The sequence below is a fragment of the Rhea pennata genome, chromosome 1, assembly GCF_028389875.1.
Source record: "Rhea pennata isolate bPtePen1 chromosome 1, bPtePen1.pri, whole genome shotgun sequence".
NCBI lineage: Eukaryota > Metazoa > Chordata > Aves > Rheiformes > Rheidae > Rhea > Rhea pennata.
This window is the reverse complement of record NC_084663.1, coordinates 1,097,108-1,122,071: the sequence shown is the minus strand read 5'-3', so window position 1 is coordinate 1,122,071 and position 24,964 is coordinate 1,097,108. Positions and strand designations below refer to the sequence as shown.

Genomic DNA, 24,964 nt, shown 5'->3' with positions numbered 1-24,964 from the left:
GCCGGCTCGGCTCGGCCCGGCTCGGCTCGGCCCACCCGTGCGGCAGAGCACAGCCGCCAGCGGCTCTTCTTCCCGCAGCGAGAGCGGCCGCAGCCGCAGCCCGAAGAGGACGAGCGCAACCAGCCCTGGGGAGCCCTGCGGCGCGCAGAGGCGAGGGGTGCCGCACGCAACGCGCGCTGCATGCAGTGCACCCGCTGCACACAACGCACACGCTGCATGCAACGCATGCTGTATGCAGTGCACCCGCTGCACACAACGCACATGCTGCACGCAACGCACACGCTGCATGCAACGCGTGCTGTATGCAGTGCACCTGCTGCACACAACGCACACGCTGCACGCAACGCGTGCTGCATGCAGTGCACCCGCTGCACACAACGCACACGCTGCACGCAACGCGCGCTGCATGCAGTGCACCCGCTGCACACAATGCACACACTGCATGCAACGCGTGCTGTATGCAGTGCACCCGCTGCATACAACGCACATGCTGCATGCAACGCACACGCTGCACGCAACGCGTGCTGCATGCAGTGCACCCGCTGCATACAACGCACATGCTGCACGCAATGCACACGCTGCACGCAACGCGTGCTGCATGCAGTGCACCCGCTGCACACAACGCACACGCTGCACGCAACGCACATGCTGCATGCAACGCGTGCTGTATGCAGTGCGCACACTGCACGCAATGTGCACTGTATGCAGTGCACCCGCTGCACACAATGCACACACTGCATGCAACGCGTGCTGTATGCAGTGCACCCGCTGCATACAACGCACATGCTGCATGCAACGCACACGCTGCACGCAACGCGTGCTGCATGCAGTGCACCCGCTGCATACAACGCACATGCTGCACGCAATGCACACGCTGCACGCAACGCGTGCTGCATGCAGTGCACCTGCTGCACACAACGCACACACTGCACGCAACGCACATGCTGCATGCAACGCGTGCTGTATGCAGTGCGCACACTGCACGCAATGTGCACTGTATGCAGTGCACACGCTGCATGCAACGTGCGCTGTATGCAGTGCACATGCTGCACACAACACGCGCTGTATGCAACGCACACGCTGCACGCAACGTGCACTGCACGCAACACACGCTGTTTGCAGCGCACATGCTGCATGCAGCACGCAGACTGCACGCCACGCACACCGCACGCAGCGCAGGACCCCAGGCTCCTTGGGCTTCTCCGACCCTTGCTGCGGCAGCTGCAGCACGACGCACCGCTCCGGCGGAGGCGGGCAGGCGCGTGCCGCAGCGCCGGGGCCGCTCCGCACCGCGGCCGGCAGCGCGGCCTCGCGCTCGGCGCCAGCCCCGCCGAGACGGAAGCAGCTGCACTGCTAACGGGTTTGCGAGAGCGCCGAGCTTATCCCCCGCCGGCACCCGGCTCCGCGGCGCTAGTTCCCCAAAGGCCGATGCAAAGGCCCGTCCCGTTTGTGGCCGGCGGTGCCGCGGGCGGGCCGGGACCGCGGCTCTGGAGCAGCGGGGTTCTGCGCGCAGCAACGAGGCAGGCGTCTGCCGCCGGGGCAGGAGGCTGCCGCCCCCGGCCCCGACCTCCGGCGGCCGCCGCTCCGGCAGCTGGGAGCCCGCAGCCCGCTCGCCCCGCGCCCGCCCCCGCAGCCGCCCGCGCTGCCGCGGAGCCGCGAGCGCAGCGGAGCTGCCGCGGACCGCGCGGAAATACCGCCGCCCGAGCGGGCCAGCCACGGGCCGCGCCGAAAACCAGCGTCCCCAACACCCCGCTCGTCCCTTCCCCGGCCAGGAGACGGAAAGAAAAGCTGCAAACGCAGTTTCAGCCCAGACCGCCAGCGGGTCAGCGCAGGAGAGCACCGTCAAGCCAGCGCCCTCCCGCGCAGGCACGGTGCAGCCGGGCCGTCCTGCCCATGCGTGGCGCGGCGCGGCGCGGCGCGGCACGGCACGGCACGGCACGGCACACCACCCCGACGGGCTCTCAGCCCCGCGCCTGAGAGCCGCTAATAAAAGTTATTTACGAGGCGATTACCCGCGTGCCGGTGCCTCTGCTGAATTCAGATAATTTGTAATTACGTGCAACGCTCTTCCGATACGGCACGCTTATGTTTTTTAGTCACTCGTTTTATTAAATTAAACGCTCGGGCTAATTGCAGACGCGCTCCGGACCTCGCTCGCGTGCACGCGGCTCCGGGCACGGGGGGAGCCCGCGGCTGGCGCGGGGCCGGCTCTGCCGCCGCCGTAAATCCCTCCGCTAAAAGCGGGGCTCCCCCGCGCTCGCCCAAGCCATCGCCGAGCACTCGCAGCCGCTTCGCCGGCGCCGCAGGAGCGCGACGGGGTCGGGAGCGGCTGCCCCGCGGGGAGGCTCCGCCGCCCGCCCCGGCCTCTCCCCGCCTCGGGCACCGGGGCGAAATCCAGCGGCGCTTCCCGAGCCGGGGAGGGGAGAACTCTGCTCCGAAGCCGCTGGAGCACGACACTACCTATCAGCCGGGACGTCGGGAACCGGCGCAAAGAGCCCCCACGGCACCGACCTGGAGATAACGTCACCCTTACCGAGGACATCGGGACGCGTAAAAATACACAGCAAATTTAGACGTTGTTTCTCTTTTTTAATTTTAAGAAATCATAATGTTGAATCTTTTTTTAAATGCTCTCGCCTCCTCTGGGAGCTGGAGCAAAGCAAGGGAATGCCCGGAGCCCCGACCACCGCAGGCTGCTCCGAGCTCCTCGCAGCAACGCCCTTCCGCAGCCGCGACGCGCCCCGGCGCTGCGCTGCGGGCGCGCACAGGTGCATGCGTGGGTGCGTGCACAGATGCACAGGTGTGTGCAGCGGTCGTGCACGGATGCACGGACGCATGGCTGCACAGGTGCATGGGTGTGTGCACAGGCGTGTGCAGGGGGGCGTGCATGGATGCACAGGTGCATGGCTGTGCAGGTGCGTGGGGGTGTGCACAGGCGTGTTCAGGGGGCATGCACGGACGCATGGCTGCGCAGGTGCGTGGGGACGTGCACAGGTGTGTGCAGGGGGCGTGCACAGATGCACGGCTGCACAGGTGCATGGGGACGTGCACAGGCGTGTGCAGCGGGTGTGCACAGATGCATGGACACACGGCTGTGCAGGTGCGTGCACAGGCGTGTGCAGGGGGCGTGCACGGCGGCACGGACACACGGCTGTGCAGGTGCGTGCACAGGCGTGTGCAGCGGGTGTGCACGGCGGCACGGACGCGCGGGGCCGCAGAGCCTCCCGCACGCTGCCCGCGCCGCCCGGGCCACCCGGCCCTGCCGGCACCAAGCCCCGCGGCAGCTTGTCCCCGGCAGGGATCTCCCGGGGGAGCGAGGAGGGGCTACGCCGCTCCTCCTGCAGCTCGCCCGTCTCACCCAGGCGAGATCTTACCCCCCTGAAAACGGAGAGATAATGCTACCGAACGTGGCGTCAGGACACTCGTGTGCTCGCCCTGTTCGACACTCGTGACGTTCAGCACCCGCGTGCTCGCCGCAACGCGGACCCTCGCGGGGCTCACGCGGCGCGCTCACACACGCCCTCCCGGTGCTCGCCTCAAACCCCAGCGGAGAGGAGCTTCGGGCGCCTCAGAGGCGCTTCCGCTGCCCGCCAACAGCCCCCCTTAACTGCGAGACGCTCCAGGGGCGGCCGGAGCGGGAAAGGCCGCCCGCGGCAGCGCCCGGGACCCGGCGGCACCGGCGGCGCCGGAGCCCCGCGCGGGCAGAGCTCGTCGTCGCGGCACCTGCTCTGCTCGCTCCCAACCGCCGCGTCCTCGGGCCCCGCTGGCAAAGAGCCCGGCACGGCCGCCACGGGGGCCGGCAGCCCTCAGCTGCCTACGGACAACTCGATTTGCGTCTTCCAGCTTTTTCCAGGCTGCAAATTTCCCTCGTTGGAGGCAGGAAGAGGCCAGCGCAGCGCCCGAGCGGCCCCCTCCCGCGCCGCGCTCCGGCCGCAGGCGTCGCCGCCGGGCAGCCCGGCGCCGGCACGGCTTGTGCGGCACCAAGGCGGGTCGAAAAAGGGAGAAAACGGGGGAAAAAAAGAACGTGCTGCTTGCACGGGGGCAGGCGCGCAGCGCGGCCTGGGGAGCGGACGGGCTGCTGGAGCCGAGCGCTCCCGGGCCGGGGAGGAGAAGGAGCCCCCCCCGGAGCGGCGCGCGGGGCGCCCGCGCTCCCCCTCCCTCCCCTCCGCTCTCCCGCTCAGCTTCGGACCGCGAGCGACGAGCTGGGGGGCCGGGGCGGGCAGCAGAGCCGCGGCGGCGCGCTCCGGCGGCTGAAGCTCGCGGGCGTCCTCGGGAAGCGGCGGGGCTCCGGCTCCGGCCCCCGCGGAGCCGCCGCGCGGGCGGGAGGGCAGGAGGGATCGCGGCGGCGAGAGCTGCGAGCTCATCGCTTCTGCGCGAGGAGCCGCGCTTGCCCCGCAGGGCGGAAAGCGGGTTGCGAGAACACGCGGACTCCGCGCGCCGGCTCCCTGGAAGCGCGTCCAGCCCCCGTTAAACATCGATCGGGAGCCCCAGGGCCCCCGGCTCCCGCTCCGCCTGCCCCGGACCGCAGCTCTGAGCACGGTAAAAGCGTGCAGCGTGGGGGGAAAAAAAGAAGGAAAAACGCTGCGGGAAAACCCCAAGCACCAGGCAGCAGAGAGCCGGCGGCTGCCGAAGGTAACGGAGCCCCCGGAGCGGAGCGGGCACGTGCCGGGGGCTCCGGCAGCACGGCGGCCCGCGAGCCGTGGGAACCGGCGCGTTCCTCAGCTCCCGCTCTAACGAGCCTGATTTGACTTGCCATCTGCCTCTTAATCACCGCAATTCGTATTGTCACCTAAACAGCTCCTGGGGGCTCTGCAAAGCAGAGCAAGCGCTCAGCTCGCAGCCGCGCGGCGCGCCGCTCCGGCGGCCTGCGCCTAAATCTTACGGGGGGACAGAGGCGCCTCGGGGGCCGCAGCACCGCGGGCGGCCCGGCGGCCGCAGCTGCAACGAGTTTCAGCCGCTCCTCGGCCCCGCGAGCGCGGCGGCGAGCCGGGCAGGCCGTTTCGGAAACGCGCCCCGGGCGCCCGGGGAGCGGCAGGGGAAGGAGCGGAGGGGCCGTGCTGCAGCCTAACGGGGCCCGGGGAAAAACCCGGCTCTGAAATCCGCTCGCCCGTGGCAGAGAGCCTCTGAACGCGTTTGGCGATGTGCAGCCCGAGAAGGGACGGAGCCTCCTCCGGCCCCCGAGCAAGCGCGCGGCGGCAGCGCGGCTGCGGCCCCGAGCCGAGCTCGCCGCCGCAGCCCCGTCCCGCTGCCGCAAGCTGGCGGCCTCTTTTTTCCCTTCTCCCTGTGTAATTTCCCTTCGGAGCAGGGTCCGTGCGTTTGGCTCCCCCACCTCCAAGGGTATTACCAATTAAGATATCAATTTAGATAAACTGCAGGATTGGACCCGATTTGTACTGCTGCCGCATCAGTCGAGCAAACAGAGCTTCCTAGAATGCAGAACCGCTAACGAGACTCTGCAATTTAGCTGTCCAAAGGAATGAACTTCTGATTAAAAAAATTAAAAGAGCCAAGCTGGAATCGAGTCTGCGCTGCACGCTGCAGAGATAGGAAGGGACTGCCTCTGCCTGCGGACACCAGCGGAGATCCCACCGCTCAGCCAGAAACGCGCGCGTGCTGGCCGCGCCGAGCGAGCCGGGCACGCCAGAAAGCCGTTTTTCAACCAACCTCTCCTCCTCCTCCAAGGTTTCTTCTTTTCTTTTTTGATTTGATCCTGCAGAAAAGTAAGTCCGCGGGGCAATCGGCAGCCGGAGGCGCCTCCCGGGGCTCCCGCCGCCGCCGGCCGAGCGGGGCCGGGCGAGGACGCGGCGCTTCGCAGGAGGCGAGCGGGTGCCCGGCCGCGGCGGCAACGCCGGCCCGGCGAGGGACGGCTGCAAACGCGCCGCTTTCCACGGCTGCGGCGAGGCCCCGGGCCGTGCCGCTGCACGCACGCACGCGTGCATGGCTGCACCCGCGCTCCTCGACGGGGCGGGCGGCAGGGACGTTACGCGCTGGCAGCCCCCGCTCTCAGCGCTCGCTCCGCGCTGGGCGACGAAGGCGCGAGGCGAAAGGCCGTAGGGTCTCGCTACCCGGAATTTTCAGTTTGTCGTTCTCCATCTCCTCGACCGGGTGCCGACGGAGCAACCTGCGTCCCGCAGGGCGCAGGCGGACGGCCCCGCGGAGCCCGGCGACCTCCTCGCTGCCCGCCGCGGCTCGCCCCCGCCTAAAGCCGGCGGGGGCCGGAGACGCCGACAGCCCCCTGGGCCGAGACCCCCCAGTCCTGCCCGGCTGCACCGGGCCTGGCAGCCGGCACCGCTGCAGCAGCCGGCTGGGAAAGCAGCCCCGTGACAGCAGGAACGAGGAGGAGGAGGAGGAGGAGGAGGAAGGGTGCTGCCACCTCCGGACCGGGATGCTGAGAGCACGGGGCCAGCCGGCGGGCGCCTTGCCGAGCCCGCCGCTGCTCCGCCGCATCCCAGCTCCGGATTTGCCTGGCCAAGTTTGCAGCCCGTTTGCAGCGGAGCAGCGGCTCCGGCGTTACCCGAAGGAGACGCTCGTTCGGAAGCGGTGCGCGAGCACGGCGGCGGCTCCTCGCTCCGCGCTGCAGCTATCCGGGCGCGGAGCAGCTCCCGCGGGCGGGTAACAGCCCGTAACTCAGCGCGGCCGGCACAACCCGCGCGGCAGCGGGCACTTTGCAAAGGAGGCGGCGCCGCGGCAGCCCGGCGTCCCCGCGGCACGCTCGCCCGGCCGGCCTGGCCGCGCGGCAGCCGGCACCGCGCTGCAAACCCCCCTCCCCGGCCGCGGCGCGGCGCGGTTACCTGCGCGCCGTCGCCCTCCAGCCTGGGCGGCCGGATGCTGGAGAGGTGAACGGTCTTGTGGTCTCCCGAGTTCAGCTTCACCACGATGGCGTCGGCGTTCAGCACCTGCATCACCTGCGGGGGGAGAGGGCGCGGGTGAGCATCGCCCCGCCGGGAGCGCCGCCGTCAACGCCCGCCCCGCGCCCGCCCCGGCCCCTCCGCGCGCCCGGGGAGCGCGTTAACTAGACAGACGGAGGGGGCCGCGGGGCTCGGCGCCGCTCCGCAGCCCGCCCCGAGCGCGGACGGGCCGCCCGGGCGTCCCCCGCCCGGCGCGGGAAATACGGGAATACCCGGCAGCGCGCCAGCCCCTCCAACCGCGCTCGGTCAGAGGGGTAACGGGATTCTAGGAATTAAAACCAACACGGACAGCCGGGACCGTCGGGGCCCCTCGCGGCGCGGCGGCCGTGGCCGCCCGAGCGGGGCTGAGCCTGCCCGGGAGCCGGGAGTCGGGGCCGCGCGACCTCTCAACACCCCCAGGCCCAAAAGCCGTAGAAAACGCCGTGTTATAAACAGCTTTTGGCACGGGATCGCCCTAAGTGCAACGTGCTCAGCTCTAGGCGACGCTGCCCCGAATCTCCGGGCGCGCCAAGACAAGCTGACACGGGAAATTCAGCAGAAAGCCTCTAGTCTCTTCAAATTTTTATTCCGCTGCTTTTCTTCTTGCCACTCGCCCCTCCGCTCACAGGCACCGGATCTACGGCCGAGGCCAAGACCCGGGTTCCCCTCGAGCCAGCCCCTCCCCTCCGAATCTCCGCTTTGGTCTCCGTGCCGGTGGCCGAGCACCGCGGCAGCGGGAGCCAAAATTAGCCAGAGCCGACTTGCCCCTGCGGTGCATAGACCGGCTGTGCTCTTCCTCCTCCTCCTCCTCCTCCTCCGGGCACCGGCCCGCCCTCGCTCGCGGGCGCCCGGAGCGCCGTGCCGGGTGCTCGCGTGCCGCGCCGCTGACCAGCGCTCGCGGAAGCTGCTGCGCTTCGACGCGCGCAGACGCTTGTCCTGATTTCCCCTGTCGCTTGCAATTCTCGGGGAGAGCGAAGGACCAAAAATCGACACCGCAAAAAAACCCGGCGGCGCCCGAGGGCCCTGCCTGCCCGCTCCCTAAACGCCCGTTCGTGCTTTCCTGCAGAAACAGCAGGTTCTGTCCACAGGCGGAGACGGTCTGCGGCCCCTCTCCAGGGAACGTGGCGGCAACGCGGCGCTCGCTGCGCCGGCGCGCTCTCGGACGGTGCCGGAGCTGCGCCGGCTGCGCCCCCGCGCCGGCTCCCCGGCGGCTCCCGCGCCCCACGGACGACCGGGGCCGCGCGGGGCCGCGGGCGCTTCCCGGACGGACCCTCCGGAGGCTCGGCCGGGCAGGAGCGCCGGCAGCCAGGGGCTAAGCGCGCTGGGCGCGCTTCCCCGCACGCTCGCGGGACGGAGCCCGGGCAGCGCGCCGGGGGCCGCGGACGTGGCACCGGGCGAGCCGGCAGCACCATCTAGCGGGACCTCCGCCCGAGCGGCTCCGGGCAGGACGGTGCCGCCGGCGGGCGCTGCCCCACCGGGGAGGGTCGGGGGGCTGCGGCGAGCCGGCGCCGGGCCGGCCCCTCCGCCCCGCTCGCTCTCCCCGCGGGGGCCAGCCGGGCTCTGCAGCACGGGGGACCGCTGCCGCTCCAGCCACGCGCCGGGGAAGACGCGGCTCTGAGGCAAGGCGGCGAGCCAGGATGGGGGCCGCCCGCCCGCGGTAAAGCTGCCCCGGGGGGGGGCCCGCTGCTGGCTGCTGCAGCGGGACGCGCTGGTGCTCCCGGCCTGCCCTCACCTGCCTTTCTGGTCCCCACTCGCATCACGCGAACGTCGGGGAAGGGGAACGGCGGCTGCAGGAGCAGCCTGCGTGAGAGCCGCCTGGAAACGACGGGGGAGGGAAAAGCAAAGCTCTGCCGAGCCCCAACAGCCCTCGTCAGGCCGGAGAGCTTCAGGCAGACCCGGAGCAGCTCGGTGGCACCTGGTCGCAAGCAGAGAGCAAGAGCCCTCAGCACACGCCCGCCAGGCCCCAGCGTGTCCTCGCCCGCCCAGGCCCCTTCCCCTCCACTCCCCTTTCCTTCATCTGCTCACACTCCCCCAGGGGATCTGGGCCTGGGACCAAGGGCAGCTGGTGCTCAGTGGAGATGTTAAGCAGGGAGAGGGGTGAGCAGGCCAGTCAGTCTTCACCTTGGGCCCCTGGAAGGCGATGGAGCAACTGATCCTGGACACTGCTTCCTGATACATGAAGCACCGGAAGGTGATCAGGAATAGTCAAGGTGGATTGACGAAGGGGAAACGGTGCCCTACCAACCCGACAGCCTTCTACGATGAAACGATGGGCTTGGCGGGTGAGGACAGAGCACTGGGTGTTGTATACCTTGACTCCAACCAGACTTTGGACACTCTCTCCCCTAACACCCTCACAGATGTGCTGATGAAGTACAGAGTACACAAGTGCTCAGTGAGGAACCTGGCTGAACCACCAGGCTCAGAGGGTTGTGATCAGCAGCTCAAAGTCCAGCTGGAGGCTGGTCACGAGTGGTGTACCCCAGGGGTCGATACTGGGGTCAATACTGTTTAACATCTTCATCAATGACTTGGCTGATGGGACTGAACACACTTTCAGTAAGTTTGCAGGTGATACAAAACTGGGAGGAGGAGCAGATACAGCAGACCTTGATAGGCTGCAGAGATGGACAGAGAGGAGAACCTGGGAGTCCTGGTGGACACCAAGCTGAGCATGAGCCAGCAATGCACTCTTGTGGCCAAGGCTGCCAGTGGTCTCCTGGGCTGCAGTAAGAAGAGGGTTGCCAGCAGGTCAAGGGAGCCTTCCCCTCTACTCAGCCCTGGGGAGGCCTCACCTCGACTGCTGGGTCCAGGTCTGGCCTCTCCACTGCAAGAAACACATGGACCTGCCAGAGCGAGTCCAGCAAAGAGTAACGGAGAAGAAGGGACTGGAGCATCTCTCATACGAGGAGAGTTGGGAGAGCTGGGACTGTTGAGGCTGGAGAAGAGGCAGCTCGAAAGGGACCTTATCCATATGCATAAATATGCAAAGGGAGAGTGTACAGAGGATGGGGCCAGACTCTTTTCAGTGGTGCCCAGTGACAGGGCAAGAGGTCGTGGGCACAAGTTGAAACACGGAAAATACCAGCTGAACCTAAGAAAACATTTCTTCATTGTGAGGGTGGTCAAACATCGGAACAGGTTGTCCAGAGAGGTAGTGGAGTCTCCATGCTTGGAGATGGTCAACACCTCGCTGGCAGTCTGCTCTAGGTGACCCTCCTGGAGCAGGAGGGGTTGGAGGGGTTGGACCACATGATCTCCAGAGGTCCCTGCCAACTATTTGGTGATTCTGCATTAGCCCCAAAAATGTGGGGCAAGCAATGGATGTCGTACCAGGAAAAGCACAGGTCTGGACAGCCCAAGGGCTCTCTCCAAAGGCACCTGCACTTCACTGGCAGGATTCTTGTATCTGACACTGGAGCAGCAGGGGACGAGCGCACGTTGTGCACTCCAGGCCTGCTCCAGATCACAACGGATTCAAAAGGGCTCGGGACACGCTGTGCACCTCGCTGGGATGCGGCTCACCACAGCCAGCTGCGCTAGCAAGCCCCGACTGCAGGTTACACAGATGCAGCACCTGCCACAGCTGATCAGACCTCTGGTTCATCAAGCCCTGTCTCCTGCTTCCGGCGCTGACCCACACTTAATGCTTCAGAAGACAGCAAAATCCCAGGGTGCGCCTGGCCAGCTGTACAACACGGCCCGTGGCACGGAAGGGATGTCTCACGCAGAGCCGTAGCGGGATCCCTAGGGGATCTTCCAACCACACGCAGAAGCCAGCAAGGGCAGTACAAGCTTCCTAGCACTCTGCCTTCCGCTCCGCGCGGCAGCCTCTCTCCCAGCTCACACGGACACCTACCTTGGCTACAAACTGCTTGTCCTTCTGATCCAGGTTCGCCGTGGGAGCCACGTAGTCCCTCCAGATCCTCAGCTTGCGCTCCTTGGCGTACCTGGCAAGAGGCAGACGTCCGTGATGTCCAGGTGCCCAGGGCAGGTGGCCCCAGGAGAGGAGACAGGACGTGCAGTGTTTCACTGCCCGGGCTGTCACAAGGTGAACCCAACAGAGATACTACCTGCACGTAAACAGGCTCACCCGGCAGCAAGGCCACTTGAGGACAGCTCTAAGCCAAAGCCTGTACCTCATCTCGGCACATCAACAGCAGCTCTCCTCGGCCTCTGCAGCGCAGAGGGGCCACCACCTCCCGGCACGAGGGCACAGCCCCTCCCTGCCAGTCCAGAATCCAAGCTGAGGACCTCCACACCCGGCTCCTCCGATACAAACTGCTGCCCAAACTACAATAACGTGCATCTTGGACCCACCCGGCCTCAGCTTGGGGCCTAAGACTCACACTGAGGCAGAAAATATCAGCCCAGGCAAGCTAAGATCTGCACGGAGCCTCAGAGCCTCCCCACGCACAGCCGGTCACAGCAGGAACACCGCTGGCGGGCCGAGTGCAGAGGAGAGCTTGCAGTTAAGTTGTTTCGCAGAGTCCTGGCAGAGGCGGCAGCCAGCAGCAGGCCTGTGCACACTCACACGGAGAAGAGACCGTACCTGCCTCCCAGGGAGCCGCACTGGCGGTGCCCACGCCGGCGCGGGGGCTGCAGCTGGGCGCACGCCCCAGGCCGGGGGACCCATTTGCAGAGCCTCGGCAGCCGCTCACCTCTCGGCAGCGCGCAGCTTGTCCGCCCCGCGCGTGTACACAGCGATGGACCAGTCCACGCAGCGGGCGAAGCCTTCCTTCAGCAGCAGCTCCGTGATGTTGCCGTTCTGCAGAGAAGGGGAGGAGGCCCACGCTCAGCCGCGCGACCCCCGCGTCCCTCCCCCCCACGCCTGCGGGGCCAGCTCCTGACACCAAACATCACACCCCTCCGATAGCCACTCCGCCACCGCCCGAATCCAGGGCTTCACCCAGCTCGGGGTGCTCTCTTACTCATAGCCCCAGCGAAGAACCCGCAAAACCTCCCCACCTTCCAGCCTGGCTGCAGATGCTGCTTGAGAGCCTACGGGAGCCTTCTGCACCCCCAGGCTGCCCCTACTCTAAGCAGGGCTCCAGCAGAGGAGAAAGCATGGAGAACTTGCCTTCTCTAGTGCCAGTCCTGCTGCAGGGCCGATTTCTGCAGCAGGGAAGCTCTCGTGTCCTGTTCACCCCTCAGACACTACAGCCCCTCGAAGCTCCCCAGCTCCTCTAAGCTCTACAGGGCCCAGTTACCAAGCGAGGTACAAGAGGAGGCCACCCCACAAGATAACCACAGCACTCTGCTCTCCTCGTGGGCGTGCTCTCCCCCATCCACTGAGAAGCACACGATTCCCAGTCCTCCGAGGCTGCTTTGATCCCCCATCAGCAGTGGCTTAACCTTACATTAACCATCAGCAACTTGGACAAGGGAATAACAGCAGTCCAGGGTCCCACAGGGTCCACGCCCCACCCCTTGCCACCAGCAGCCCCACTTGCCGGGTGCAGGATGGTGCCCAGGATGTTCTGGTTGTGGCAGCTCTCCAGAACAATCTGCACGTCCCTCTGCAGCAGCCGTGACTCCGTGAAGAACTTTGCTTCTGCCGCAAACGGCTCGGGGACTTCTGGGGCGTCTGCCTCCCGCTTGAACGTGGGGCACTGCGAAGCAGGGGAGACGGTCAAGACGGGAGCAAACTCCCACAGTAGAGGGGGAGGCAGAGGGAGGGCTGCATGGGGCAGGCTGTCTGCTACAATTTCAGCAAGGGGGTTGAAAAATCTCTTTTGTTCTGAGTCGCAATCACAGCACAGGTACCAAGGCAGAGAGCGCCGTGCAGTAAGACTGTCCTAAGAGCTCCTTCAGCCCCAGCAGCCCAGGAGGTGGACCATTACTTCCCTGCATTCAGCTTTCCTAACATTGTAGGTCTTACCCCAGATTCAAAGACATGGGCCAAGAACCAAGCTAACAAGGAGGCTCTGAAAAGGTCTGGCTGCTGATCTGCTTCATCCTCCCTCGAGAAATACCTAGGAACCTGTCCGCTTACTTAGGAAACTAGGCTAAAAAGGGATCTTCACTAAGGGCTGAATGGGCAGGAGAAGGACACGTCAGCCGAGCTACTACAGACGGCTTTTTCATCTTGGACCAGTTTTCAGACTCTGGGGGCAGGACCAGGACAGGTCCCAGCAGCAGTAAGGCCATGGGAAGTGACACTCGCATCTCCGTGGACATCCCTCAAGGACCTCTCTCACGTGCTGGCTTCCCAGGAAGAGCGAGGAAATGCCATGAGCCCGAGACTGGGGCTGTCTCAGGGTCTGGGAAGTGGAGGAGGAAAGCTCCTCGAGCCCCTTGCGCTTTGGCTGTAGCTCGTGTTGGGGAGGTAGACCTGTGCATTTCCAGTGCTTTCCTGCCATTTTGCACTGGCTCTTGTGTCACTGCCAAGCCGGGCAAGCTCTGGCCCAGGCACTGGCAGCACACTGAGACCAGCTCCCAGCAGAGCACAGACCATCTCTCACTGAGCTACAGCTGTGCAAGGAGGTCCTTGAAGCGCATCCCAGAGAACCTGGGCTGCAGAAGGGCCTGGCAGCACGGAGCTGGTCCCAGAGACCCGCGTTGTCCTTGGGAAAGCAGGTGGTTTCTGGTGAAAGCCCTTACCCGCTCGCACCAGACCCACTACCGAGAGCGCAGAGGGGAAAGGAAGCACAGCAAACTCAGGGGGCAGCCTGGAAGGGGCAACTGGCTGCAAAGTGCAAGGGCTCAAAATGCCAGGCACAGACCTGGCAGCAACAGTCAACCTCACCTTGATGCCCGAGAGCATGACTGTGACCAGGTAGTAATCAGGAAGGAGGAGCGCTCTCACCACGCTGCCGTCCCGGACGTGCTCTATGATGGCTGCAGGACGGAAGCAGAGACGTTGGTTTTGGCTGCGGAGCGGGGCTCAGCGTGAGCTGCAGCGGCGCTGCTGACCTCCTCCTCCTCCCACAAACGCTCACTGCATCGCGGTGATCACACCATTCATGCAAAACCAGCAAAGCTGAGGACACCACCCAAGCAGCAGGCAGCACGGTGCTCTGCAGCCCACCCGCTGTCCACTGAAGCCACAGGCACGCAAGCCACAAAACTGCCGCAAAATCAGGGCAGATGCAAGCACCACTGGCCAGAAGAAAGGCTCGTCAGGAGGACTGAAGACTGCTTCTATGCACACCAGTGACATGCACAACTTCCACAGTCGCATAAACTTACCATTGACTGGCTTCTGGTGCATGGAGTCCACAAAGTGCCGAGGATTTTCGATCGTGTATTTGAGATCCCGGATCGTGTGAGAGCCTGTCCCTTCACTCCACATCCCTTTCTTTGCAATCTTGGCCTGCTCCTCCAGCTCTGCCAGTCTGTTCTGCTCAGGACTGCACGGAAGGAAGAACACACATCAGACAAAAGCACGCGGGACTCAAGGCAGCAGAGCAGGGCACTGAAGACGAGCAGGCAGGACACTGCTAGCTCCTGCAAATTTTATCAAGAACATGAGTCACAGCTTTTAGGCACTTTCCTTTAACAGCTTTTTAACAGCTCAACCACTCAAGACAAGGCACCGCCCGGGTGGGTTAGTGAGATGGTTTATGCTGCTACAGCAACGTTCAGTAAAGCGAGCAGAGAGGTTCTCCAGGGCCTCAGCACAGACGGTACCAGGGCTGGTTACAAGCAGAGCTGAGGGCACGCACCAAGGTCCTCGGCCATACGGACAGGGCCATCGATGCCTGAACACCCATCGTTGGGAGAACCACCACTTGGACAGATTAGAGGTGGCCTAAGTTGCACAACAGCCCTTCAAGAGGCTGCTCTTGTCCAGAGACAGAAACCGAAGCACAGCGAGAGCAGCACACTGGCTGCAGGTCCTTCACCAAGGCAGGGCATCCCAGCAGTCCGCGCTCTCAGAGCGGCACAGCGTGCTTTGGGAGAGCAGGGATGCGAGACAAGTATTTAACTCCCAGGCAAGACCAGAGCCGCAGACTTCTCCCAAAGCCCTGCACAAGAGCACACTGCAGTCAATCTTCAAAGGTAAAAAGCAGCAGTATCCATCTCTCTACCAGAGAGACAGCCAAATCCCTGATGAAGGAAGACTCTGCCAAATGCTGTCGTAATCCATTAAATAAATAGCGATATTTTTGTTTCAGCATCCTTCAGCTCAGCTCAAGGCAGAGCTGCAACCTGATGAATCCCAAGTTCATTACACAAGCCAAGATGCTCTGCTGACCTGCAGTCACCTGATGGACATGCCTGGCTTTAAATACCCGCTTGACATGCTGACAGCAGAAAATGGCCTTGCAGGAGCCCAGCACGGCAGGTTTCGCTGCGCCCATCTCGAGCCCATCCAGCTCCTCCAAGCCCATCAACTTCAAGCTCAGGCTTCAGCCTCTTCTCACCCTGCTCCGCTTGCGCCTGCCCCAAAGAGCTGACCACGACGGTGCTGCTCGCACACCCCTCACACCCTTTGAGTTAAGGGAGCAAACTCGAAGCAGCAACACGCTCTGAATTGTAGGAAGCAGCATGACCTCCACCACGCACCAACCCAAGACGTGCTCGCTCGGACGGGCGTTACTGCCGTGTGCCCTGCTCCTGCCACCACGCTGTCATCGCAGGCCAGCTCAGCACGCCCCGGGCCTTACAGCAGCACCGCAGGCATCTGAGGAGACTGGGAAGGGCAGACCCCAACAAGCCAAAGCCACCAGAACACAGGGCCCACCTGCATTTCTCCGTGAGCACAGACGGCTGCAGCCCAACCTGCACCACAAATTTCACTTCCCTCTGGCAAACAGGCTAGTCCAGATGTGCTGGAGAAGTCCGGGGCAGAGAACTGACAGACCAGCTTCACCTTTCAGACAGGCAGAGCCCTCTCACGTTGAAGTCAGAGGCTCTCCGATGTGCAAGTGCAGGGCTGCTCTGCGTTCATCAGCTGACTTTTCTGTCCTGAACAGATGAGCATCAAGCAGAGGCAGGGCTGCTGGTCGAGCAGATGTCCCCCTGCACCGTCTGGAGTAGAGCCAGGGTGACTGGTCGACACAGCCAACCTCTGCTTGGGCAGGGAAGGCTGGCTGGAAAGCAGGGACAAGGCAGAGCATCATGCAATCGCCTTCTCCGTTCCTCAGGAAAGTCCCTGTGTCACAGCCCCCTTTGAGGTGGGCTAAGGGCACGTTTCATCTCTGGGGATCAAGTGGGGCATTTGTTCCAGACCCTGCTTTGATGGACGGTCAAACCGCTCAGCCTCTGCCCAACGCCATCACCGCACGTTGCTTCCACCCACGTTCGCGAGACCACCACGTCCGGCAGCTCCAGCAGGCAGGTGTCCAACTCCACCCAAGCAAGGAATGCGAGGGCACAAGTTACCTGCATCCATTTCGACGGAGTCAGACAAGCCGCAGAATCACTGGCAGCAACGGGAGCTAACGCCCGCCAGGACGAGGGGAGCTCAGTCTGGAGTCCAGGGGATTTGGGCGCCTAAACCCAACCCCGCAACGCAAAGCTGCCCCCTCACTACTCTCAAATCGCTTTTCAAGGCTGCCCGAATCCAAACTGAAAACACAAGCTACCACACGTGGGGTTTGCAGGGTATCTTGCTGGTTCTTTTCAGGACTGGTTGTCAAAAATATAAAGACTAAAGAACATAATCCTGCAAGCAAGCAAACTTTACACTAACAAATGCTCCCTAGCGACCAAGTGCACCATACAGAGCTAAAAACAGTACCTCACAGAACGAAAAACCTTTAGAAGCAAAAGAGCAGCAACATCAAAGGTTTATAGCTGGATCTATGCTCTGCAGAGGGACCAAGTCAGAGCCGCGGTCCTGTGCTGCGCGTGACCCTCGTCTCCAGGCACGGGCAGCAAGCACAACCCCAGCAATTTCCGCCGGCGGCGCCCGCGCCGTGGAAGCGCCGTCTCCCACGCGCCTCGAACTGCACGGCCACACGCTGCGAGCGAGCGAGCGACCCACCCCGCGGCAGCACGCGCGGCCCGGGCTGCTCGTTAGCCCGGGCTGCTCGTTAGCCAGCTCTGCCCGAGCGCGCCCTGCCCCCGGTGAGAGCCTCCGCAGGGTCCTGGCGGCCCTGCCAGGGGCAGGGGCTTTCCAGCAGCGAGCAGAACAAGGCCAATGTGAGCAAACTAGCACGTCTCCTGCATTAACTCCTGCCTTTGCAATTTGAGACTGATCCAGGAGGTGGAAAACCAGAACACAGAAGCAAGCGCCGGCTTCAACTGCGCTTCGCAAGCGTAATTTTTCCTTGCCGACCTCTCTCATCTTTGCAGCGCCTGCTCCGCTGTCCGGGCTCCTCGATGCCCTGGGCAGCCTGGGGAGCTGCTCGCCTGCCCCGGCGCCCGTCCCCTCCGACCGTGCGCTCCCGTGTCCTGCTCCAGAGGCCACGCTTTCCCAGGCCCTCCGGAGTCTGATTCTCCCAAAGTTTCACCTTGGGGAGAGAAACACGCTGATGCAGAAGCCGCTTCCCCAGACAGCCGGCAATCAGGAACTGCTCGGCACACGGGGCTTCCGCACTGGCAAGTCGGGGAATAAAATAACCCATCCACACCCCTGGCAACGCACGCTCTGTTTACTCAACATACCTGTTCGCAGACTGCGCTGCTGAAAACATTGGATGGAAAGCATCCAAGCGTGCCAGAAACAGTTTTAGGAAGCGACACAGGCACGCTTCCAGCCCGGCAGACATAGGGATGGAAATAGTGTCTCACTGGTATTTATAGAGTTGCCACAGAAAAAATTCACGCCACTGTAACGCAATAGCCCAAGCCTTGGGCCATGCCCGGGAGACGCCAGCGCACCGCAGGGAAGGGCAGGGTTCCCCCCACAGCTCCTCGCGAAGCCTTCGGGGTTACTGATTCCTGACGGGGACTGGCTGAAAGAGCAGCACCGGCTCCAAGGCTTGGCCCTGCGTGTCTAGCACAGGTACCTAGCAAGAACTGCACCGTCTAGAAGTGGGACGAGAGTACAAACATCACCCGTCCAGCCTCGACTCAACGCTAAGCTCATCTTCCAGTGACCAAAAGCCCTGGTGCTTTGCAGAACTGCAGCACCGCAGAAAGCCCCGGAGCAGCCCAGGAGGGACCGGTCTCCGACAAAAGCTGAAGAACCCACCAGCCCTGCTTCTTGGTGCAGATCAGTAACTGCTAGAGAGCTACGTGACCCCCGAACACTCACATCGCAGGGGGAGTTTAGAAATGCAACAGCATACGTACTTATTGGCTCGGATTCCTTCCCTGCGGGAGGCCAGTCCTTCTGCCACGAGAGACTCGGCAATGTTCTCGCCGCTTGTGTCTGCGGAGAGAGGAGAGGAGACTCCGTGAAACGAGCACCCAGAAAGCATACGGTGCGCGCGGCTCCGAAAGAAGGAGGCGCCGTGCGAACGGGAGGCTCGGAGCAGACCTCGTCCCCGGAAAGAGCTCCCGAGCGAGGCCGTTTCACCCAACGACAGCCAGCAAGCAGGGGGGCGAAGCGGCACGACAGACGACAAGCACGGTCGCGGCTCCGCTGGGCTGGGTTTGCCGCGAGGAAGGCTTGGGAACTCTGCCGCTTGGGCAGCAGACACGGGGTAACCGCAGCGGAGGAGCCAGTAACGGAGCGGGACGGTTGGGTCCCCAGCAGCGCGCGGGCTGGGGGGCCGCAGAGACGGCGAGGAGCTGCTCCCACAGCGTGGGAGGGGGACGGGGGACGTGAGCACGGCCGCGGCGCGCGGCTCGGCACACGCCGACCCGAGAAGCCTCCAGCCCCGCGCGGGGCTCGGGGCGTCCCGGCGGCAGCGCTCCGCCGGGGCGGAGGGAGCCTCGGCGTTTTACGCTTCATTTCTCGCCTCAGCGGCATGACAGGCTGGGGTTTAACAGCAAGGAAGACACCCACGCAGGAGGCACGCGCCACGGTCTCCAGCGGGGCGCACGGCAAGGCAGCAGATGACCGAACGGAGCCCGCGGGCTGATCGCGGCGCCACCGAACAGCAAACCGCAGATACGCGGGGCCTTGGGGGGCTCTGCAAGCCGCAGCAGGCAGGACCCCCTCGCCGCCTTCTCGCGCCCGGAGGACCCACAGCCCCCGCCTCGCCACGCACGCCGGTAACGCGCGGGTGCGAGAGAGGCTGCTGGGAGGAGGTCCGTAAAGCAGCAAGGACGGCCGGACGCGGAGCGGGGCGGGAAGTCAGCTGGGGCCCCCTCACGGCGGCGCTGGTGCAAAGGGGTCGCTGGATGCCTCTAGTCCAACTTCTCACTCCAAGCAGGACTGTCGCTCAAACTGGGTCAAGCTGGCCCTGGCCACCTCCAGCCACGTTCGAAACCTCGGAGGCCAGAGCTCCGCAGGGCTGCAACACCCTCGCCAGGAAGGGTCCTTCCCTGCCGGCCACCCCGAGCCCTCAAGCCACAGTTTGTGGCTGTCTGTGGTTAAGCCACCCGCCACCAGCAAGAAGGGTTTGGCTCTGTCATCTTTGTACCTGCCTTTCACACGGTTGCTGCCAAACCCCCCATCGCCTCCTCCAGGGCCGACCGCGCCAGCCCTGCTCCCTTCCCCTCCCCGGGAGGCTCACAGACCCGAGCATCTGGCCATCTCGGTCACCCTCCACGGGACCCTTCCAGCTTCTCCATCCTAGGAGGAAGCAGCCCACATGACTATCTATCAAAGCTTGGCTTGAAAAACGATGGTACAAACCCTCACGCGGGCACAGGAGGAGTCACGAAGCAGCAGAGCTGCGCCCGGGACACTCATGCAACCTTACCTAAGCTGCTGCCACAGAACAGCTTTGGCATCACACTGCAAGGCACCAGCAGCCACCAGGACTTGCGAAGCTGATGCTGTTGCCCGTCTGCCATCCCCCTTGGTGTCACCGAGCACCGCAGCACATGCCTTCGGAAGCATTGCCGGGCAGACCTCCTCTCCAAGGGGGACAAGCATCCTGAGGAGTTCTGGCCCCAAAGCCCCTGAAATCTGCAGGAGATAAGTCTCCAACCCCCAGCCAAGCTGCTTTCAACATCCACAGAAAGGGCTTGAATCTGTTGGGCAGCTAGGACCCGCTGCAGAGACGACACTCATTTCCTGAAGGCGAGAACCAAAGGGAGCCAGATTGCAGAGCAGAGATCAAGGAGGGCAAACTCAGAGAAGGCATCGATCGGGGGAAAGCGGGGAAGGACATGAAGTGTTCAGAGGCTTAAGCAGACACGCACTGATCAGCAGCAGCAGGAGAAGCAGGAGTCAACAGCGATGTTTTGCTTTCCGTTCGTGCAGCAGAGCTGATTGCCTGCCAGTCCCCGCGCAAACGAGCCTCGTATCGCGCACTCAGAGGCACCAGCAATTTGTGCCTCACTTCCAGAAACAACCTCTCCTCCCTGTGCATCACCTCCTTTCTTCCCTGGCAATTAAAACCCACAGGTCAGCTACCGAAGGCCCTCCCTGAGCCGGGAGCAGTAGGAAGGGAAGGAGCAGGCTTGTCATCTTGGTATCCCCCAGAAAAACCTGGCAGCGGAAGCCCAGAGGGTTCACAGCTCAGAGCCCAGTGGGGATGGAAAGACACAGGCTGTTCTGGGGAACCAGCTGACGGGGATCAAGGATATGCTCAGGCTCATGTCCTTGCATGATTGATGGGACAACAGTATTTACCAGCATCTCAACATTAAAGTGGGCAAAGGAAGAAGATCCAGGAAACAACAGGCCAGTCAGCCTCAACTTGATCCCTGGGAAGGCAATGACAAAAAACCAACCCTGGACACCACTTCCTCATACATGAAGCACAGGAAGGTGATCAGGAATAGTCAAGGTGGATTGACGAAGGGGAAATGGTGCCCTTCGACCCGACAGCCTTCTACGATGAAACGATGGGCTTGGCAGGTGAGGACAGAGCACTGGGTGTTGTATACCTTGACTCCAACCAGACTTTGGACACTCTCTCCCCTAACACCCTCACAGACACACACAAGTGGTCAGTGAGGTTGACTGAAAGCTGGCTGAACCACCAGGCTCAGAGGGTTGTGAGCAGCTCAAAGTCCAGCTGGAGGCTGGTCACGAGTGGTGTACCCCAGGGGTCGATACTGGGGTCAATACTGTTTAACATCTTCATTAATGACTTGGCTGATGGGACCGAACACATTCCCAGCAAGTTTGCAGTTGACACAAAACCGGGAGGAAGAGCTGATACACCAGAGGAACCTCCACAGGCTGCAGAGATGGGCAGAGAGCAACCTCATGAAGTTCAACACGGGAAAGGGCCAAGTTGTGCCCCTGCGGAGGAAGAACCCCAGGCACCAGGACAGCCTTGGGGGCAAACCAACTGCTGGAGAGCAACTCTGCAGAGAAGGACCTGGGAGTCCTGGTGGACACCAAGCTGAGCACGAGTCAGCAATGCACTCTTGTGGCCAAGGCTGCCAGTGGTCTCCTGGGCTGCAGTAGGAAGAGGGTTGCCAGCAGGTCAAGGGAGCCCTTCCCCTCTACTCAGCCCTGGGGAGGCCTCACCTCGACTGCTGGGTCCAGGTCTGGCCTCTCCACTGCAAGAAACACATGGACCTGCCAGAGCGAGTCCAGCAAAGAGTAACGGAGAAGAAGGGACTGGAGCATCTCTCATATGAGGAGAGTTGGGAGAGCTGGGACTGTTGAGGCTGGAGAAGAGGCAGCTTGGGAGGGACCTTATCCATATGCATAAATATGCAAAGGGAGAGTGTACAGAGGATGGGGCCAGACTGTTTTCAGTGGTGCCCAGTGACAGGACACGAGTAAGCGGACATGAACTGAAACACAGGAAAAACATAAAAATTTACTATGAGGCTGGTATAGCACTGGAACAGGTTGCCTGGAAAAGTTGTGGAGTCTCCATCCTTGGAGATATTCAAAACCCAACTGGATGCAGTCCCATGCAAAGTGGCTTAGCTGGAGCTGAGGGGTTGGACCAGATGATCTCCAGAGGTCCCTGTCAAGTTCAACTGTTCTGTGATTCTGAGAGGAGAAAGCTCCCTCCTACAAAAGGGTTCAAGGTGACAGTGGGTGTCCCCAGTCCATCTCAGGCAGAAAGCAGCTGTGGGGCTGAGGCATCACCTGCCGCTGGGGCACAAGTTCCTACAGGACAAGGGGGAAGGCTGCAGAACCTGGTCCTGGGGACACCAGGGATGCGCATCCAGGCAGAACCAGACTGAAAATCTAGGAAGCTGTTCTTCAGCCTTGATGCCAAATTACACTTACTCCATTTGTGCCGAGCTGCCTCAAGATAAAACTTGCCTGCAATTGCGAGCAAGTCCTGGCTGTTTGCTAGCACAGCAAACTTGCTGCTTTTTCTGCAGGAAAGGTGCCAAGCCCCGGAGTGACACCAGGATGCATATCTGGAGGCTGACATTTGGAGCTGCCTCCAGACAACCAAGGTTATCCGCTTCAGGCTTACCAGGGGATGTCTCTGCACAGCTGAGCTGCAAGCAGCGAAATCTCCAGGCACACAGAGCCGAGACTCCAGCCCAGACTGGAACTTGTTCCCAGAGGTGGGTGCCCAATGCTTGGTAGTTGCTGTACTGCTTTTGCATTTGAACTTCTTTCTAGGTCCACATATAGTTCTGGTCCTTTCCTCTCTCTCCCCTCAATTGCGATAGTTCAGTTCCACCCCTGGGTAAATTATCCTGTTGAGTCTCTTAATATAAAGAAGGCTGCAAGCGAGCTCTTGGCTGAATCTGACCTAGAACATGGTTAAATCCAAAATATATCAGTCACAGGGTTGTCTCAGTTTTGGCACCAACACTTCTGATGAATGCACAGCTGCATATTCATCCCATGCATCTCCTGCCCAGTGCTGGACTGGTGCATCCAAGCAGATATACAACGTCATATAGCACAGAAGGACAAGTCAAGTGCTGGTGGGTACTCACTTCCCAGAAAACAACCCATTTTGAGCAATTCCTGCCCCGCTTCTTGAAGCGCAAGGGCACGAGAAGTTTAACGTGGCGCTAATCCCAGCAGAGAACAGCAGCCCCATATCTAAGCCAGTTTCTCGTACTGTTACTCTTACCATGACTGGATGATAGCTTAAAGCTAACCGAATGAAGCAAGAGCACAAATGCTAATCTACAAGCATAGAGCAGGATTCATAAAACACCGCAGCCAAGACCCACTTGAGAAACCGAGCACAAAACCCCACTGCAGGGTTGGGGGACAGGCAGAGACAAGAGACTTCCCTAAACCTCAGGGAGATAAAACTGCTACACTGCTGTGTGCTGACACCGCAGCATCAGCACGTGCGATCAGGACGCTTTGCCTAACGGGAGTAAATATAAGGACATCGAGCAGAAGTCCAAACAGAGACTTTAGGAACCGAGGTCCCATCAGCTCCTGAGGCAAGGAACAAAGCACCCCTGAAAGGTGCAATCTCAGGAGCAGCACGGCCTGGAGCATCCCTGGGGGGACTCTGGAGCAGATCCTGCAGGAGCTCTTGGACCGTATTTCCGTCAAGTTGCGCACTTCCACCTTGCAATCTTTTTGATATTTTTTTTTTAATAATTCTTCTGCTTGGCTATCAGTATAAATTCCAGGCGAAGTCGAATCCCGTACTGCGCTCTTTTGCAGCGGCCGAACGCCGCAGAGGCCCACAGACCGGCCCCTCCGTAAAGGTCCTGTCAGCCCGGGAGGAAACGGAGTTTCCCCACGTGAAAGCGCACAGCCCACGCTCCCTGGCGAGCGAGCATCAGGAGAGCAGCGCCCCAGCTTCGCCGCCGCGCCCGCCGCACTCTTCTCCTCGGCACCGCAGGTTAACGCCAAAGCGGCCTCAAGTCTCGCTTTGAGCATCCCACAGAAGCCGGATCTTAAGCCAGTTCTTCAAAGCAGCGCCTGCGCGTTGCAGAAAACAACCTGCACACTCCTCTCCTTCCGAATCCGCAAACGCCACGCACTGACCCCCGCCAGGTTCAGCGCGAGATTTAACGACCAGAAGGACGGCAAGCGGAAACCTACGGGGATCCACGCGGTGCCGCGAGCTGGGCTCGCCCGCAGCTTTGTGCCGAGACGCGCCGAACGGCCCCGGGGCCCCCGACGCCCCCCGCGCCGCTCACCTTTGCCCAGGTACACCATCCCGTACTCGCGGCCTTGCGGGGTCTTGTACTCCACCGTGAAGCAGACCTCCTTCCCGATGAGCTTCTTGCGCAGGAACTCGCGAGCAGGAAAGCCCCAGGGCTGCAGAGAGAGACAGAGAGAGGGGGGTGGCACGAGGTGGCGGGGGCCGAACGCAGTGAGGGCTGCGAAGCCCCGGGAGCCGGCGCCGCGGGGAGCCGACGCGCTCTCCCGCGCGCTGCGCTACTTCGACACGGTCCTGCAGGAGCGCACGCGCTTGCAAGGGCAATGACCCTGTAGCGCTGCTCTCCCCCTCCTCTCCCCCCTTGCCTAAGGGTCAAGATTTACTTTCCAGCAGGCCCCGCGCTCCTCTAGGCAGATGGCTCTGCCCCGGGGCGGCTGGGATCACGTCCACGCGGCAGAGGACACTGTCCAAGCGCTCTTGGCAGGGAGAAGAGAGGCCGTAGCGCAGGTGGGAGAGGATCCTCCAGCCTCCCTCCTCCCTGCTTCCTCATCTGCACACGCTCAGCCAAAAATAGCTGGCCGAAGCCCGGGCAGGCTCCCGGAGGAGACGGAGCGCAGCCCTCGCTCGGGCCGCACGGACGCCAGCAGCCGTGCAGACGGCCGGGACACGCGGCCCCGCGTGGGATCTCACCGTCCCGCTCGCTTCAGGACCGGGCGGGGAGGCACTTTGCAAAGCAGCGCTCCCCAAAACAGCGCGTCAGCTCAGGAAGAAAACGGTTTGCCTCGTGGAAAGAGATGAGGCTGGGGCACCCCTCCCGGAGCAGCAGAGCCGCCCGCAGCACGCGCGGAGGAGGCTCAGCCGAGGGGGCAGAGCCACCTCCACGCAAACTCCCCTCCTCGACATCCCCCTCGGCACGACCCGCTGCAGCACGGTGCCCCCAGTTTCGGCACTGGCTCCTTCCCCCTCTTCCCCCAAGCCCGGCACCTTCCAGCCGCGGGCCGTATTGCAAACGCCGAGACGCGCCCCGAACTGCAGCCGCGCTCAGCGACCGCAACGGGCCGCGGCAGGCCGGGCCGCGTAGCTGCCTCCTGCAACAGGTAGCAGCAGGCCCGC

At 62.8% G+C, this 24,964-nt stretch overlaps 1 protein-coding gene across 1 annotated transcript in view; it reads right to left on the bottom strand.

Annotated features, from left to right (window-relative positions):
* SND1 (staphylococcal nuclease and tudor domain containing 1) overlaps nt 1–24,964 on the bottom strand; it is a 105,038-nt gene that overhangs the window by 70,859 nt on the left and 9,215 nt on the right. The window contains exons 3-10 of the mRNA XM_062579497.1: nt 23,889–24,009; nt 18,075–18,153; nt 14,079–14,239; nt 13,636–13,727; nt 12,341–12,499; nt 11,549–11,655; nt 10,747–10,837; nt 6,792–6,905 (exon numbers count right to left, since the gene is read on the bottom strand). Coding sequence (XP_062435481.1) covers nt 6,792–6,905; nt 10,747–10,837; nt 11,549–11,655; nt 12,341–12,499; nt 13,636–13,727; nt 14,079–14,239; nt 18,075–18,153; nt 23,889–24,009 — 924 coding nt within the window. The remainder of the gene's footprint in view (nt 1–6,791; nt 6,906–10,746; nt 10,838–11,548; nt 11,656–12,340; nt 12,500–13,635; nt 13,728–14,078; nt 14,240–18,074; nt 18,154–23,888; nt 24,010–24,964) is intronic.